At 47.4% G+C, this 17761-nt stretch overlaps 1 protein-coding gene across 1 annotated transcript; it reads left to right on the forward strand.

The window, feature by feature from the left end:
• Positions 1-8431: 8431 nt before the first annotated feature.
• CYP1A1 (cytochrome P450 family 1 subfamily A member 1) lies at positions 8432-16695 on the forward strand. The gene is made up of 7 exons (XM_083630536.1): positions 8432-8588; positions 10861-11716; positions 12749-12875; positions 13271-13360; positions 13460-13583; positions 14080-14166; positions 15219-16695. Exons 2-7 carry the CDS (start codon positions 10880-10882, stop codon positions 15505-15507), a joined length of 1554 nt encoding a protein of 517 aa, XP_083486662.1. The 5' UTR covers positions 8432-8588; positions 10861-10879; the 3' UTR covers positions 15508-16695.
• Positions 16696-17761: the final 1066 nt, after the last annotated feature.

Below are 17761 nucleotides of genomic sequence, written 5' to 3' on the forward strand. Positions count from 1 at the left end.
CAGCAAAGCGCTTGCTCTGCCAGTGAGCTACCAGCCACCCTTGATATTCCTGGTAGCGTTACAGAGGCCTCCTTTCATAGAATACGAGAGCAGGAAAGCACACAAGGAATCGTGCAGGTGACGCATTCATTGCAAAGAAAAGAAAAGAAATTGTTTTACAAGACACAACTGACACGTGCAAGTCAATTATGGAGGAACACTACAAACCAATGGATTTCCTAAAAAGAACCAATGTGTTTGCTGGAGTAGCCACCAGGGCCATGATTTATGACGACGGGCCTTGCTCTACGGTGCTACAGTCCTTCCTCCTATCTTAGGTTCCCATTAAGATTATGAGTCCCATCATCCCTGAACATGGGCTGTGCTGCTTGGGGCTAATGGGAACGCAGCAACCTCTGGAGCAGGGGTAAGGAATTTGCAGCCCTCTAGATGTTGTCTGGCTTCAGCTCTAGTCAGCCTCAACCAGCATGGCCAACAGCCGGTGGGGGTAGAAATTGTAGTCCAGAATCACAGAAGCCCCAGTCCCAATCTTCTCCGTTGGCCAGCACCCTTCCTGAAGAATTTAGGCCTGGGTGCCTGTAATGGGCCTCTTGTTTCAGCCTTGCTTGACAGTTCTTCTGTCCCTTTCATCTGGTGCTAACTTGAACAGGTTCTGGAAGCAGGGTGTGTTCAGGTGTGTGAGACTCAGCCGCTGCCTGGCACGCAAGGCTGATATCTTGACCTCATTAACCCTGGGAACAGGCAGCCTCTCTCGCTTTGGCAGAGATCATGAGATAGACACAAGGGAGCCACTTACAGACAGCTGGCATGTTTGCTCAGAAAGGAATCCCCACTCTTCAACGAGGCCTACTCCTAACCAGTTAAGTGTGTGCAGGATTGTAGCCACTGAGGCTAAAAAATTCAATGAAGCTGAATGGAGAAAGAGTCCAAAGAGACAAAGTCCTTAACACAGCACACCATGGAATGATGGAACTCACTTCTGCAAGATGTCCTGATGCCTGCCAATAATGACTTTGAAGAGGGGTTAGATCGGGCATAGGCAATCTCTGGCCCTCCAGATGTTTGGGATTACAATTCCCATCATCCCTAGCTAACAGGACCAGTGGTCAGGGATGATGGGAATTGTAGTCCCAAACATCTGGAGGGCCGGAGTTTGCCTATGCCTGGGTTAGATAAATTAATGGGGGACAAGGCTATTCATTGCTACCTGACATCATATTAACTGTGTGCTACTTGCAGTGTCAGGGACGCGGGTGGCGCTGTGGGTAAAACCTCAGCACCTAGGACTTGCCGATCGCATGGTTGGCGGTTTGAATCCCCGTGGCGGGGTGCGCTCCCGTCGCTCGGTCCCAGCGCCTGCCAACCTAGCAGTTCGAAAGCACCTCCAGGTGCAAGTAGATAAATAGGGACCGCTTAGCAGCGAGAAGGTAAACGGCATTCCGTGTGCTGCACTGGCTCGCCAGATGCAGCTTGTCACGCTGGCCACGTGACCCAGAAGTGTCTGCGGACAGCGCTGGCTCCCGGCCTCTAGAGTGAGATGAGCGCACAACCCTAGAGTCTAGCAAGACTGGCCTGAACGGGCAGGGGTACCTTTACTTGCAGTGTCAGAGGTAGTTTGCTGGAGAACACAAGCAGGAGAATGCTGCTGCACTCCCGTCTCACTTGTGGGTTTCCCCAGAGGCAGCTGAGCCAGTGTGGTGTAGGGGTCTGAGTGTTCAACTGGAACCTGGGAGACCAGGGTTCAAATCTGCACTCAGCCATGGAACCAGACAACTGATTCTCAACCTAACCTACCTGTAGGGATTAAATGAGGAAAGGGGAAACCATGGAGAAAAATGCAATGAAATAATAAATTTTTAAAACCTGGCTGGCCACTGTGAGAACAGGATCCTGGACTTGGTGGGCCATGGCATGATCCAGCAGGGCTCTGCTTATGCTCTTCTGCATGTGAAGGACTGAGTTCACAGGAATGGCTACTGGCCGCAATGGCTGTATTTGACCTCCACTGTCGGAGACAGTATGCCCTTGAGTACCAGCTGGAGGGGGCCACAAGTGGGCAGAGTGCTCTTGCTCTTGGGTCCTGCTTGTGGGCTCCCTTTGGCGCAACTGGCTGGCCACTGTGAGAAGACGGGGCTGGACTGCATGGGCCTTTAATCCAGCAAAGCTCTACTTCTGTCCTTATTGGCTCTGCTGATGGGAGCTCGAGGCCAGCAACCTGGGAGGGGGGTCACGGGTTCCCTATCCCCGTTGTGGTATAATTTAAAGGTATATCAATAATGATAACCAACAGTATATTTAATCAAAACTATGTTTATTTTTTTAAAAAATATTTCGTTAAAAAGTATTTCCACCCTAGCAAAAAGGCATTGATCTCTGATGGTGCTTTGGGGGCTGTAGAATCAGAAGAATGCAGCCCGAGCAGTTTGGGACCCGGAGGAGAGAGCAGAGCCTCTAGGTCTGCCAGGGCTGGCCCAGGGGTCAAAGTTTATCAGGCAGCATCCCAGTTCTTAGAGGCCACAGTCCGCCCCCCTCACCCTCGGGTTAAAGTTTGCCCTGGTTTGCGTGAGAAGGCGTTTGGCTGCCGTTCATCAGGTTTCCCGTGCAAACACAAACAGGGACTGGGGGGAAGGGGGAATGGTCCTTGGGGCCGGGGAGGTCACGTTCGGGACAGGACATCGCGTGAGAGGAGTGGAGCAGGAGGCAGGAGCAGGGAGGGGCTGTCGGCCTTAGGGAGAACCAAGGAGGGCAAAGTGCTCCCCGCATCAAGGCCACCCAGCACAACAGCCTTCAGCACCAGGACTGGGCTAGAGGTGACGACTTCATGCTTTCTTAGATACATCCTGTAGGCTGCTGCAGATTCTTATTGCACAGCCAAGCGATATCCTCCAGTTCATTCATTCATTCATTCATTCATTCATTCATTCTCAAATCAATTCCACACCTGTGGAGATCAAATGGGCTTTACAAAACAGCACGTTGATGTCAGCTATCCAAACTACAGACATGGTCTAGTCAGGCTTGCAACTCTATGCATACTTTTCTGGAAGCAAGTCCCACTGAATTCAGCCTGACTTACTCCTGAGTATGAATGGGCAGATAGACAGGTGGATAGACAGGGCTGAGGTGTACAGTATAGCACTTAGAAGAACCAACGGTTTTGATGAGAGAGTCCTACACGTGCTTAAATCTCTCCTGTTGAGATTAATATCATTAAAAATATATATATTAACAATTTCAACATAGCAAATTATCAAAACAAATCATCTTCATTATTCCCCCCCATTTCCCCCTCCCTCTCTCTGATTTCTCATCCAATGTTAACTTCTGCATATTATAAAACTGTATACAGTGGTACCTCGGGTTACATACGCTTCAGGTTACATATGCTTCAGGTTACAGACTCCGCTAACCCAGAAATAGTACCTCAGGTTAAGAAATTTGCTTCAGGATGAGAACAGAAATTGTGCCCCGGCGGCGCGGCAGCAGCAGGAGGCCCCATTAGCTAAAGTGGTGCTTCAGGTTAAGAACAGTTTCAGGTTACGAACGGACCTCTGGAACGAATTAAGTACTTAACCCGAGGTACCACTGTACATCCTTATATTATCTACCTTCTATGTTATCCCTCAGTGAATTTGTGTATGTTTATTCAAAACCTGCCAAGGAGTCCAATTCATTTTGTTGTCTTTTTAAATAATTTGTGAAGGGTTCCCCTTCTTCTTTGAAGTTACAGTTGTCCTTGTCTCGTAATTTGCATGTCAGTTTCGCCAGTTCTGCATAGTTCATCAATTTCTCTTGCCACTGTTCTTTTGTCGGGGTTTCCTCATTCTTCCATCCTTGTGCAATCAAGACTCTTGCTGCTGTTGTAGCATACATAAATAAATTCTTTCTTTTCCTTGGCAGGTCTTGTCCTATAATCCCTAACAAAAATGCCTCTGGTTTTTTTTTATAAATGTTATTTTGAACATCTTCTTCAACTCATTATATATCATTTCCCAGAATTTTTTTATTTCTCTGCATTCCCACCACATATGGTAAAATGTCCCTTCCTTTTCTTTACATTTCCAACATATGTTTGACCCCTGTTGAGATTAATATCGAGCAATTACAGGTGCTCTCACACAGAAGCAAGTTCCATTAAGTTTACTGGCGCTTACCTACAAGTAAGCAGGTTTAGGGCAGCAATCCTGTGTAGTCTTCCCTGCCAGCAAATGCATCCGAACTCAGGGCACCCCTGGAAAGACATGTGCTTTTAAGATGGGCAGAATTACTCAAAAAATGTTTGATTTCGTGACCCACTCCCCAAAAAATGCTTTTATTTTTCTCACGCTTCTTTTTCTTTCATTTTGGAAGGACAATCTCCAAAAGGCAATATTATTATTTCCATTTTTCTCTATTGCTAGAGGTATGCAAACGGTGGCATGGTGTTGTGGGTTTTTAAAATAATGTTCCACATTTTGAACTAGTAAAACAAAAGGCAATTATTTGAAAGGAGGTTAAAATAATAAAAAAGCCATAAAACTGTAGAGTTGGAAGGAACTCCTAGTGTCAAACCCCCTGCGATGTAGAAATCTTTCACCCAAGGTGAGACTTGAACCCACAACCCTGAAATTAAGACAAAAATCGCCTAAGTGATGGAAGCTGCTTTTGGGAAGTGGGAGGGGAACCTAATGTGATGCTTTCAGAAATTTATGCCTTCGGTTCTTAGTAAAGGCAGGATTAAAATCTATGAGCAGAGAGGTTCTTTGGAACTCCCTGCCACTTGACACCAGGCAGGCAGGCAGGCGCCATTACTGTCCTCTTTTTGGTACCTGCCTGAAACATTTGTGTTTAGGGAAGCCAATTCAGACATGTAGGGCGTTGACAGGCGTTTTTAATCTGGCCATTCGCTTTACTGCTGATTTGAAACTATTTTTTTTACTATTTCAAACCAGGGGTTCCCAAAGTGGGAGGTAGCACCCGCTGGGACAGGGTTACTCCAGGGTGGGCGCCAAGAGGCGATAGCTGTCAACGTTTCCCTTTTTGAAAGGGACATTTCCTTATTCCGAATAGGATTCCTCGCACGAAAAGGGAAAAGTTGACAGCTGTGCAAGAGGCGGGGGGCGCTGGAGGTGGACAGGACTGCCGGGCGTTGCGCAGCTGATTACCCTGGGTCGAGTTCATCACTGTGGTTGAATTAATGCACGTGAATAGTTTTAATTGGGCTTGGAATAAATGTGCAATTAATTGCCACTCTCTTGAATTTCATCGAGCTATCACCTTCGTTCAAGCCGCTATGCTGAGTGATTCTTATATGGGCGGGGGCTGGATTTATGGGGACTATGGGGTTCCCCCCTAAAAAAAGTTGCGCCTCGGCGCTTGGCTCCGGGCGCCTCTGCCTCTTCTTCCCTGGGGTTGCTGATCTCCGCGCGCGATCTGCCTGCCGTGCCACTTGCGCGCCCCTTGTCACGCCAGCCGGGCCCGCCGCCTTCTCGGAAGGGGTCGGAGCCGCCCCTTTCCCGGATCGCTTCCCGAGTTTGTTTCCAAGGAAAGGGAGCGAGGCCGAGGCGCGCCTGCCTGCCGCGCCGCCTTCTCACGCGAGGCCGGGGGCGCTCCCGGGGCACTTCCGCGCTCGCCGCCGCGTCCCCGATCCGCCGGCGGGCTCGCTTAGCGCGCACGTGGCTCTCTGCCGCCCCGCCAGCCCGCGATCTTCTCCAAGGAGCTCAAGGGGGGGGGGCGCGGTTCTTCTCCTCCCCCTTTCATCTTCGCAACAACAACCCCGCGAAGTAGGCGAGGCCAGGTGCCCGGCAACCTTTTCAGACCCAGGACCCACTTGACCCTTTCTCAAAATCTCCCTGTGCTTTGGCATGGCGGTGTGGCCCTGCTGCGTCCCGTCTTGGATCGGGCCGCCGTCCACGAGTGGGTCCCAACCCACCAGTTGAAGACCCCTGAGTTAGGCTCAGTGGCTGGTCCGAGGCCACAGGCAGCAAGCCATCAGAGATTTGAACCCAGGTCTCTCCCAGGTCTTAGCCCTACGCTCTAACCACTGTACCACACTGCCGTTCCCGCAGCTTAGGTTCCCATTGCAGGGTTGTGGCAGGCATAGCTCTGCTCTCCAACAGTAGGAAGTGACCAGGGTGGTGAGATGACTTGGGAGGAGGGCAGGCTTGCCACTGCTGCTCCCAGCATCTGCTTGCCTAAGGCAGGGCCAGCCCTGGAAATGGCCAACTCTGTTTTGAAGGCCAAACTGTTCCACAGCCTGGGTGTAGTCACCAAGAAGGCTCTGTCTCTTGTCCCACTCAGCCATGCCCCCCCAGCCATGCCCCCACCTTCGTACTACCAACCTTGCTGTGTGCTTGTGAAACACGGACCACTTATAAACACCATCTCCAACTCCTCGAAAGATTCCATCAATTGTGTCTCCGAAAAAATTTACACATCACTTGGGAAGAGAGGCGAACTAATGCCAGTGTACTGGAAGAGGCAAAGATCACCAGTGTCGAAGCAATGATTCTTCAACATCAACTTGATTGGACTAGTCATGTTGTTTGGATGCCTGATTATCGTCTTCCAAAGCAACTTCTCTATTCTGAACATAAAAATGGAAAGCGTAATGCTGGTGGTCAACAAAAGAGGTTTAAAGACTGTCTCAAGGCAAATCTAAAAAAATGTAGTATAAACACTGACAACTGGGAAACACTGGCCTGCGAGTGCTCCAATTGGAGAACAGCCTTTACCAAAGGCGTCGTGGACTTTGAAGACACTCGAACTCAGGATGAAAGGGGAAAACATGTTAAGAGGAAGGCACGTTTGGCACGTTTGATCACCCTCACCATGATCAGCTTCCACCTGGAAACCTATGTCCCCACTATGGAAGGACATGTAGATCCAGAATTGGCCTCCACAGTCACTTACGGACTCACTGTTAAGACCGTTTTCATGGAAGACCATCTTACTTGGCTACAAGTGATTGCCAAAGAAGAAGAAGAAGAATGCAGAGAAGGGCCTTCTGATGATTAAAGAGTAGAGAAGATGATATGGGAAGAAGCAGTCCCTGAGGTGTCCTGGGCCCTAAGACAGGTAGGTCTTTAGTGGCTAATCACCTATGCTTTGAATTCTGCCTGGAAGCAAAGTGGCCACCAGTGCAGCTCTTGAAGGATCCTTGGGACATCCAAGTGATTTATCAGCTCTAGACCATTGTCCACTAGAGGAGGGGCAGCTGAATGCGTGAACTTTCTTGACACCACAAACAAACAAGACAATATGGATACAGGTAGGTAGCCGTGTTGGTCTGCTGTAGTCGAAACAAACAAACAAACATTCATTCCAGTAGCACTTTAGAGACCAACTAAGTTAGTAATTGGTATGAGATTTCATGTGCATGCACACTTCTTCGTGAAAGCTCATACCAATAACTAACTTAGTTGGTCTCTAAGGTGCTACTGGAAGTAAATTTTTATTTTTATTTTATTTATTTTATTTTGTTAAGACAATATGGAAGTTCTGCCCATGCCTTCATATCAGCGACAGGAGCTCAATCACGCACATAAAAAGTCTTGTCCACAGATAAAAGGACTGCATAGGATGTCAAAGACCCATTACTATTTCTGCAGTGGGGTCTCTGTCTCCAGCATTCTAGAGCAGCCCAATCCGCATGAAAAGGGAGCTTTTTACCCACTGTATGCTCGGAAACACAAATACAGCAAGGCCCGTTCCAGCTGGAACTCTGCATTCTGGCCTCCATCCAGGAGAAACCGGAGCTGCTCCTCAGATGGGGAGTCCAGTTTGGGGAGTGTGGGGGACTCGTTTGGAGGGGGGGCATGGAATAAAACTTAGTTGGGCATCTTCTAGTCAGCCAGCAGCGCCCCCTCCCTGCTCCTTTCTTTCCCCACAATAAGCGTATAAAAAGATCTTGGAATCCTGCCTTATTGCCTCTTTTGCACAAGTTTCTTTTAATATTTCCCTTTATCCCTTTCGTCTCCTTACTTTCCACTTGACCATATCTCCTCAATTGCTTCCTTCCTTTGGCTGGAATACTTTGTCAGTCTTTTTTTTAAATATACATTTAATAATGAAATCATAAAACTGAGCGCGTGGGATGCTCTAAGGGACATTCCGACGACCGGCATTCGCTGAGCGCGCGAACAAGGCTACGACAGGATTTGATAAACTGGGAGGCGAATGGGGGAATTTCTTTGCCGCGTTCCCAATATGTTGAAAAGCAATAAAATCAATCACCAATGGTTCCTTTTAGCTTATTCACATTGTCTGCAGCCGGGGCCAGGGGGCTCAGGACTTAAGCCCCCACCGTCGGGGCGCAGCTCCTGCGCAGCGAGTGTCGGAGCGCAGCGACCCGCTTCCCTGGCGCGAGCGCGCAAAGAGTTGCGAGGAACCGGGCAAAACAAAGTTTTTCGCTGCGTCCACGTGACCCGAGGGCTGCCGGCCAATCAGAGCCCGAGGAGGCGCTTATAAAGCGAGCCGAAAGCGGTGCTTCGGGGAGCGTGTTCGGAGAGGAGGAGGCGAGTGAAGGCATCCCATCCGGAGCCAAAGTGGGCATCGCGGGCGAAGCTGGTCTGGACGGAGCGGTGGAGACAGGCTGAAACTTCTGATCGGTGAGCTGAGCACTCCAAGGGGGCTTCTCCTCCTGTTCCAGTCCCAGTGCTTGACCTGGAAAACGGGTCAGATCTTCCTTGCACGTCTGAATGTGTGCATGCACGCTTGTCTGCTGATGGGAAGGACCTTTATTCGCCTGTGGCCAATTTACATTTCCCCCGGGTCATCTTTCGAGGCAAAACAATTGCTATTAGATCTTTTTGTTTAAGAGAGAGCTGGTTATTCCTAACCCGCAATGATTATATGTTGCACTCACTTTTTTTTTTTTTTTTGCTGCGGAACTGAAATCATAGAATCATAGCATTGTAGAGTTGGAAGGGATCTCAAAGGGTCATGTAGTCTAACGCCTTGCAAACGTTGGCTGTGTGCGTGTGTAAGACCTTATTGATTTAGAGGTGGTTTGACAAAAAATGCCCCTGAGCATGCACAGAATGCCTTCTAGATGCCACTCAGAACAAACCTGGTGGATGCTTCAGATCAGCTGAGAAATACAGAGAAAGGGTAGGTTGCAGTGTGAGCCTGTCCGTGCTGCACCCCTATTTTAAAAAAGACCCACCACATGCTATGTAATCATTTTTAAGAGAAATTTTTTTTTTAGATGGTGCCTCTCTTCAGGGAATGTGTGAATGGTTTTCCACGTATGCATGATCTGGATGTTCTGTCCTTGCTACAGCCTGCAAGCCTGGTCTTGGGGTAATTTACATTTCCCCAGCACAAAATGAATTGCTGGTGGGAAGATGTGGCTGTTGAAGTTATGAAATTTTGTGCTCTTTTTTTGTGTGTGTCACGGGCACGTGTTGGATGGTGACACAACCCAGTCTTCAGGTGAGCACCGAAGTCCTCCTTCCCCCTCCCTGGGTCATTTTGAATCCTGGGACATTTTGTTATTCTGTGTGTGCCTCCTCCCAGTGCCTTATGGTTTCCTAGTACAGTACTTGTCAGTGCTGAAACAAATAACCTTGCTTGTACACGCACAAGATTATTTCTCACCACCGTAAGGCAAGGAGAGATGTGGGGATATAAAAAATGTGGATCAGGGCCTATAGTACTCTTGTGCTGCAATAAAAAGAGATTAAACATATAGAGACATATAGAAAAGCCATCACAGGCTGTTCCCATTTTAAATACAGAATCATAGAACTGTAGGGTTGGAAGAGGCCCCAAAAGTCATCTCCTCCAATCCCTTGCAATGCAGGAATCACAGCTAAATAAGCCGTGATAGATGGCCATCTGACCTCCCTTTAGAAACCTCCAGGGAAGGAGAGTCCACTACCTTCCAGTTTGTTCTGACGTCCAACAGCTCTTACCTTCAGCAGGTTCTTCCTAAGGTTTAGCTTCAATCTCCTTCCTTGTAATTTAGATCCGTCAGTTCAGGTCCTCTGGGGCAGCCGAGAATGAGCTTCTCCACCTTCCCATCAGATATATGTAGAACAGAAGCAGATCATGCGTGCCTCCTCTGAGTTTACTTTATTTCATTGCGTTTCTAGCCCACCCTTTTCTCCAAGGAGCTCAGGATGGCACACATGTCCCGCCCCCATTTAATCCCTACAACCCCCCTGCGAGGTAGGTTAGGCTGAGGAGCAGTGACTGATCCCCAAGGTCACGTTCAGTGAGCTTCAGGGCCAAGTGAGGATTTGAACCCTGATTTCTCAGGTCCTAGTCCAGCGCTAACCACTGTACCATGCTGTCTCTCAGAGCACGTTTAGCTTGAGCTTGGCTCTGGCAATGGGTGTGGGCAGTCTAAGGAGGGGCAGGGTGAGGGTACCCTGCATAGCTTCCTGAGGTTGGTTTCACACCAGTGGGGAATATGGTGCCCTTGAGAAGTTGTTAGGACTCCAGCTGGCTTTGGCCCCAGCCAGCTTGGCCAATGGTCAAGGGTGACGGCAGCCATCTTTCAGCAATGTCTGGAGGGACGCAGGTTCCCTACCCTGCAAAAGAGCCCAAGGCTGCAGTCCTAATGATGCCCCAGGAGAGGAATTATCCTCTGGCCCTCCAGGTGCTCAGAGAATTGCAGCATCGGAAGGTACCCTGAGGGCCATCTAGTGCAGGCATCACAACTGAAGCATCCATGACAGATGGCCATCCGTTATTCAGCTTGAAAGTTGAGTTTGGAGGAATTTCAGTCCTGAAAACACTTCTGATGTCAAAAAGCAAGTGCAGTTCAACTTCTGCAGTGTTAAGATGGCGCTATAACCACTGGCTATTTGGTCCCTGAAGTTACTCACAATGCTGTTTCTCTCCTGCTCTTCTCTTTCTCTCTGCTTGTATTAGGACACTTAAATCTAGGAAGATGAAGGCAGTGTTGTTGGGTAGCCAAAGCATTATGTCTCCTTCAGAAATCCTCCTGGCCATTGCACTTTTCTGCCTGCTCCTGGTTGTCATCAAATCCTTCCGGCAGCAGATCCCTCAGGGGCTGAAGCAGCTCCCGGGGCCGTGGCCATACCCGCTGATTGGCAACGTTCTGGAGCTTCAGAAAAACCCTCACCTGGCCTTGACTCGGATGAGCCAGAGATACGGGGATGTGATGCAGATCCATATCGGCACAAGGCCAGTGCTGGTCCTGAGTGGGTTTGAAACTATCAAGCAAGCCCTGGTGAAGCAAGGAGACGACTTCTCGGGGCGCCCTGACCTCTACAGCTTCCAGTACATTGGGGATGGCCAGAGCTTGACCTTCGGCAGGGATTCAGGGGAAATGTGGCGAGCGCGCAGGAAGCTGGCCCAGAATGCCCTGAAGGCCTTCTCGGCTTCTGCCAACCCAACCTCCTCCACTTGTCTGTTGGAGGAGCATGTCTCCAAAGAGGCAGACTACCTTGTCATGAAGTTCCAGGAGCTGATGGATGAGAAAAAGAGCTTTGACCCCTACCGGTACCTGGTGGTCTCTGTGGCCAACGTAATCTGTGCCATGTGCTTCGGGAAGCGTTATGACCACGAAGACCAGGAACTGCTCAGTCTGGTGAACCTGAACAATGAGTTTGGGGCGGCTGCTGCTTCCGGGAACCCGGCAGACTTCATCCCTGTCCTCCAGTATCTTCCCAGCCGTGCCATGAAGGCCTTCAAGGACCTCAACCAGCGCTTCACTGCATTTGTGCTGAAGATAGTTAAGGACCATTACATGAGCTTTGACAAGGTATGTTTGTGTGTGTGAACCATTCAGTTTGGAAAGTTTCATCCTTGATTTCTGGCATGTATTCCTGGACCGTCACCAACATGGTAGAAGACCGACCAGGGCATTGCAATGACTTGCTTGCCCATAACCTGCTGCAGGGATAGGCAACAGGGTGCCCTTCACCTGCCATGGTCCAACAACATCTGAACAAGTACCATGTTGCCCACCCAGACTTTAAAAGACTGTATTTGTTGACGGAGCCGTAGATCTCCACACAGTAGATACACCAGATTGCATGTCAATGTGTGGCTTAACAGTTGCAAAGGAAGCTATATGATGCCTGGGAAATGGGCTCATGCAGAATAGAAACCACAACATGAAATTTAGCCCATATTCTGACATCTGAATTACATCCCATGTATCAGCTATGGAACAGGGTGGTGTCTACAGGGTTGTAGATGGTCTCCCATACAGGCAGTGTCTAGACCTCGACCTGCTTAGCTTTAGGAAGATTGGTATGCCTTGAAGCATCCTGCAGCCAGGAGAGCTACAATGAGCTCTTGTACTTGTAGCTTATTCTGTAACAGCTCATGGTAGATCATACGCTTTGCTTGCAGAAGGGTCGTTCCCTGGCAAACCTAGCAAGAGGATCAGGAAGCAGGTGATGGGAGAGACATCTGCCAAAGTGCTGACAGTCAACAGTGGGCTATTTGTTTATTTATTAAATTTATATACCAGCCTTCATCCAAGGACCACAGGGCACTTTACAGTAAAAAAACACAAAAATACACAGCATAATAACAATCAAAACAACATCCCCCATAGTTTAAAAGACCACAGATTGTTTAATTAGCTAAAGGCCTGTGAGAAGAGGCCTTGTTTTTGCCTAGTGCCTGAAGGTATGTAGGGAAGATACCAGGTGAGTCTCAATAGACAGGTAGCCTGACCTGATATAAGGGAGTTTTATATGTCTGTCTTCTAACTGACCGGGATTGGCTCTGCAGTAAGAGACTTGAGGACTGGCACGAGTTATCCTCTGGACTTGTATTTCAGGAGAACATCCGAGACATTACTGACTCCCTGATCAACCACTGCGAAGATAAAAAACTGGATGAAAATGCAAACATCCTGCTTTCGGATCAGAAGATTGTCAATATCGTCAGCGATCTTTTTGGAGCTGGTAAGAATCTGCTAATCTAGAGAGAACCTTTCAACTGTCTCCTCCCTCCTCCACCTCCCATTGAAGTTATCGTGCACGCTGCTTAGCATAAGAGGAGATTTGCTGGATCAGCCTATCTAGTTACAACCATTGGTCATTATCATTTGATATGATGTTCACACCAATTCACCAAATACAAGAACAGTAAACTGTAGCTTCAGATCTCCGATCCATTTTGTGAAGTAACGCATTGGCTCTCCTGTCTCTGTATCTTAACAACTAATTCAGAGTCTGCATGGTTTTGATACCTCAGTACAGAGAATGAAATCTTGGAATTGGGCTCCTAGACGTGTTGCATTAATGTTCAATAGTTTTGCACCTGATGCTGAATATTGCCCCACTTGATCCCCGTCTAGGTTTTGACACAGTCACCACTGCTCTCTCCTGGTCCCTCATGTATTTGGTGACGTTTCCAGAAATCCAGAAGAAAATGCAAGAAGAAATAGGTAAACCCAGGCACTCCTAATTCAAGCGTTTCAAAACTATGTTTGCCCCAGGCTAAATTTGAATCCATCTTATTTTCTGCCTCTTTCCGGAAACTGCAGACCAAACCATTGGCAGAGAAAGGAAGCCCAGGCTGTCAGATCGTTCCACGTTGCCCTACACAGAAGCTTTCATCCTGGAAATGTTTAGGCATTCCTCCTTCCTGCCTTTCACAATCCCTCACTGGTAAGGCTCGCACAATGCAGGATTGGCAAGGGAACAGTTTTGGCCTGGTATATTTTATTATTATTACTATTTCCCATCTTTCCTCCAAGAAGATCAAGGTGGTGTACATAGTACTCCCTGCTCCATTTTATCCTTGCAATCCTGTACCCACTTACCTGGGACTGGGAATGAAGTTGATAGGATGTACGGTATTTCCAGACAGGCATGTATAGGATTGTACCATTAGCAGCTGAAAAGATGATCCATCAATAGTGTCAACCTGTAAATCTGCCCTGTCTCCTAACTTACTGCTTGACTTCCTCCATGCTTGTCTGAACTCAGCTTTCCTAAATCATCTTACTTTGAATTGTTAAATTATACTTTATTCCAGAGAGATACATGCTTTAGGATTGCAGCCATTTTTACATTCAGCCCATGCCACCTTTATCACATAAGAACTAAACACCTACAGCTTCTTGTGTATGTATAAATTGTGTTCTGGTTTCTCTCCTTGTAGCACAACCAGGGACACAGCACTGAATGGCTTCTACATCCCGAAGGATCTCTGCGTCTTCGTCAACCAGTGGCAAGTCAACCACGATCCGTAAGCATCTCTGGAACCTGCTTTGTAATGCATGCAGTAGAGCTACCGTATTTCAGTTTGCCCCCAAATGAACGGTTTTGATTCTCAGTGCAAAATCCTGCATCCCTAAGATACTTGACTCTGGAAGGAAAGGCTGAGGCTGTAACCCAATGGTGTCGAACCTCAGCCCTCCCAGCCTGTCCCTTTGCACCCCCCATCCGAGTTCTCCCTGGCTGGATCGTGTCATTGTGTGCAGAAACTAGCTTACTTATAAATGTTACATTAATTATTCTTCCCACTTTTGTCTCAGCCATCAGTGGCATGAAGCCCCTAGAAGGCTGTCCACGAGGGAATATGGCCCATAGGCCAAAAAGAGAGGCTTCCTTTCCCCTGCTATAACTTTTCCCAGTTTCCAGTAGCTGGATTTACTATTGGAGACACCAAAATGAATGTTTTCTCCTAACCTGATATGAAATGAGAGTCTAACCCAGGGATGTCCAAAGTCTGTTTCGGGAGCCTAATCTGACCCACTGGTCAGTTTAAACTGGCCGTTGTGGCAGTGTATTTCTTGGGGTAAACTCCTAAAAAAACCTCAACAACTTCAACCCTAAAAAAAAAGCTCAACAACTTTGGTTGGCTCTCACGGCCCTTCACTTCATCAATTCTGGCCCTCTTTGAAAAAAGTTTCGACACCAGTGGTTCCCAAAATGGGGCAGTGGAACTCTAACCCAGTGGTTCCTTGGGGAATTACCTGGGGGGCACCAAGAGGCAAATGGGGGCACCGGAGGTGTAAATGACAGAGTTGGAAAAACTGGCGTCACTGGATCAAGTTCGTTTTTGTTGAATTAATGAAACTGAACAGTTTTAATTGTATTTTGAATAAATGTGCAGTTCATTGTTACTGTTCTGAATTTTATTGTGTGGCTTGTGCAAACTACTGTTCTGAATAATGCTTTTTGGAGGGTAGGGCAGGGGCCACCGGGGAAGTGTTTCTGGAACCAAGGGGGTGGGGTGGGCCCCCACAAAAAGTTTGGAAACCGCTGGTCTAAAACACCTGCTCTTTGCCTCTCCAGGAAGCTTTGGAGAGATCCTTCTGCCTTCAACCCAGAACGGTTTCTCACAGCTGACGGGACGGGAGTAAACCGAGCAGAGAGCGAAAAGGTTCTGACGTTTGGTCTGGGCAAGAGGAGGTGCATTGGAGAGAACGTTGGCAAGGGCGAAGTCTTCCTTTTCTTGACGACCATCGTTCAGAAGCTGGAGCTGAGTGTGTGCAGCGGGAAAACAGTGGACTTAACCCCTCAGTATGGACTCACAATGAAACACAAGGAGTGTGAGCATTTTCAGATTAGGCAGCGTTTCTAAGAACCAGTGGTGGCATCTGGGAGCAAAGAAAGATTGGGACGACCAGGGAGGAGGGATTCCTACCGTGCCGTATCTGTAGCTTGACTTAGGATTGGGTTGGTCACCCAGGCTGAACCGTGGATTGAGGCTTTATCAAAATAATAAAAGTGGGCAAATTATATAGGTTGGGTAATGGCATGAGGCACTGCAATCATTTTCATTTAAGTGACTTGAAGCAAACTGTGCCCTAGGTGGGCTTGTATGGCATGGAATAACTTCTCCGATTTGACCATAATACTGTGGTGGCTTTGGTCATACACTAAGATTTCGCTGGAAGAGTCTTTCTAGGATGCAGACAAGTAACTGAGAGGTTATCATGCTTGTTGTACAAACATACATTTAAGAGGAAGTGGATAGGCATGTATGTACCCATCAAATGTTGCTTCCTGAAGGCCTTGTTAAAAAGGGGCAGTGGACTCACACTTTTATAAACCTTTACTACTAACAGAATATTGTAACCAGATAATCACACTTATATATACATACTAATAGCAAACTCAGCTTCATACTGTGGGTCCTTGCATAGCAAAATGGCACCAGCCATGCCTAAGATGAGAAGAACTAGCAAGCTGGGGTTTGGGTTTGCAGAAATAACACAAACTTTAGGAAAATCCCTGATGAATCCACACAGACAAATGAGAACAGTGTCTGATCAGTAGTCACAGAACTTTGACAGTACGTTGAAAAACTAGCAAGGAGAAACAAAGGAAATATCCTTGAAAACTTCAGGAATACTTTAAACTGCAACATTTTGTTGTGGGTCTCACTTGTGTTTACTAAATGCAAGTTGTGCTTCATGAATCATTCTCATATAGTTAAGTATTATGATGCTGTACACTGAGAAACTCAAGAGTAAAGAAATTAAATGTAATGGTGGTATATACAGGAAATATGTTTATGGGGCTATCTATAGAGACATAAGGGAGAGAAAGGGGACTTGGTCACAGAACATCTCTACATCTCTTGTCTTCCTTGAAATCCCTTTTCCTCTGCAGGCACTTTTGATGTGAAAACAGTAGTCTGATCTGACTTTCCTTCGGTTGGGGATGAGGACTATGTGTGGCTGCCAAACTCTAGGCAGGGACTATATGTGTACAGTGCTGTGTATATTGATGATGATGTATAAATAAAAATAGCTTTCTACAAGAATTTCAGGCTTGCAGTTATCTTTGCTTGCTCAGCTTAAATGAAAATCTGCTTAAATAATTTTAAAGGAATTAAAAAGCAACTAGAAAACTCTCAAAAATATTTTATTAAATGTATATCTCACACCAAGAAATCTTCCAGTTTGTCTAAAACTGTTTTACAAACATATATATTAAAAAAGTGCCGATAGAAGACATTTAATCCATAAATGAATGTTTTGCTCAACATTGAAATTCAGTGATCAGTGGCACAAACCCCTCTATATAGACTGAAGACGTGCCTCATCTGGTGAGCAGTCCTTTTAAACATGGTGACAAGGGATTGCACAGAACGAGACCCACCTTGACCTAAACTATTTGTAATAGTTTAGGAACGATTCTATACACAAGAAGCTGGTGTAAAGCAGGCTGGTATGAATTTACACCAGATCCAAATTCCGTTCAGCAGCAGGGCTACTGCTGGCTCAGCCGGCCAAAGCCTGGCAGAGGAAAACAAGCTTTTAAAATAGTGTTTGAGTTACACCATCCTTTCTGCAGGCAGAACTTCTGCCAGGTGACAAGACTAGGTTGAACGGACTTAGAATGCAGCCCAAGTAAAACTCTGCTTTTTCAGGGTTTAGGCCACTTTAAGATCATTAAGGTAAAGGTAAAGGGACCCCTGACCATTAGGTCCAGTCGTGACTGACTCTGGGGTTGCGGCACTCATCTCGCTTTACTGGCCGAGGGAGCCGGCGTACAGCTTCCGGGTCATGTGGCCAGCATGACTAAGCCGCTTCTGGCGAACCAGAGCAGCGCACGGAAACGCTGTTTACCTTCCCACTGGAGCGGTACCTATTTATCTACTTGCACTTTGATGTGTTTTCAAACTGCTAGGTGGGCAGGAGCAGGGACTGAGCAACGGGAGCTCACCCTGTCGCGGGGATTCGAACCACCAACCTTCTGATCAGCAAGCCCTAGGCTCTGTGGTTTAACCCACAGCGCCACCCGCGTCCCTTAAGAACATTATCACCTGCATTAATATGAGTTATGTTTACACAAAGCAGCTTTTAAGTAATTAATTAAGCAGTGTA

This window comes from Podarcis filfolensis, assembly GCF_964270895.1.
Source record: "Podarcis filfolensis genome assembly, chromosome: 9".
NCBI classification, from domain to species: Eukaryota; Metazoa; Chordata; class Lepidosauria; order Squamata; family Lacertidae; genus Podarcis; species Podarcis filfolensis.

Coding starts and splice junctions, on each gene's coding strand:
- CYP1A1 (XM_083630536.1), top strand. CDS start 10,880: ATGAAGGCAGTGTTGTTGGGTAGCCAAAGCATTATGTCTCCTTCAGAA. Junction 11,717..12,748: donor ATTACATGAGCTTTGACAAG/GTATGTTTGTGT, acceptor CTTGTATTTCAG/GAGAACATCCGAGACATTAC. Junction 12,876..13,270: donor CAGCGATCTTTTTGGAGCTG/GTAAGAATCTGC, acceptor ATCCCCGTCTAG/GTTTTGACACAGTCACCACT.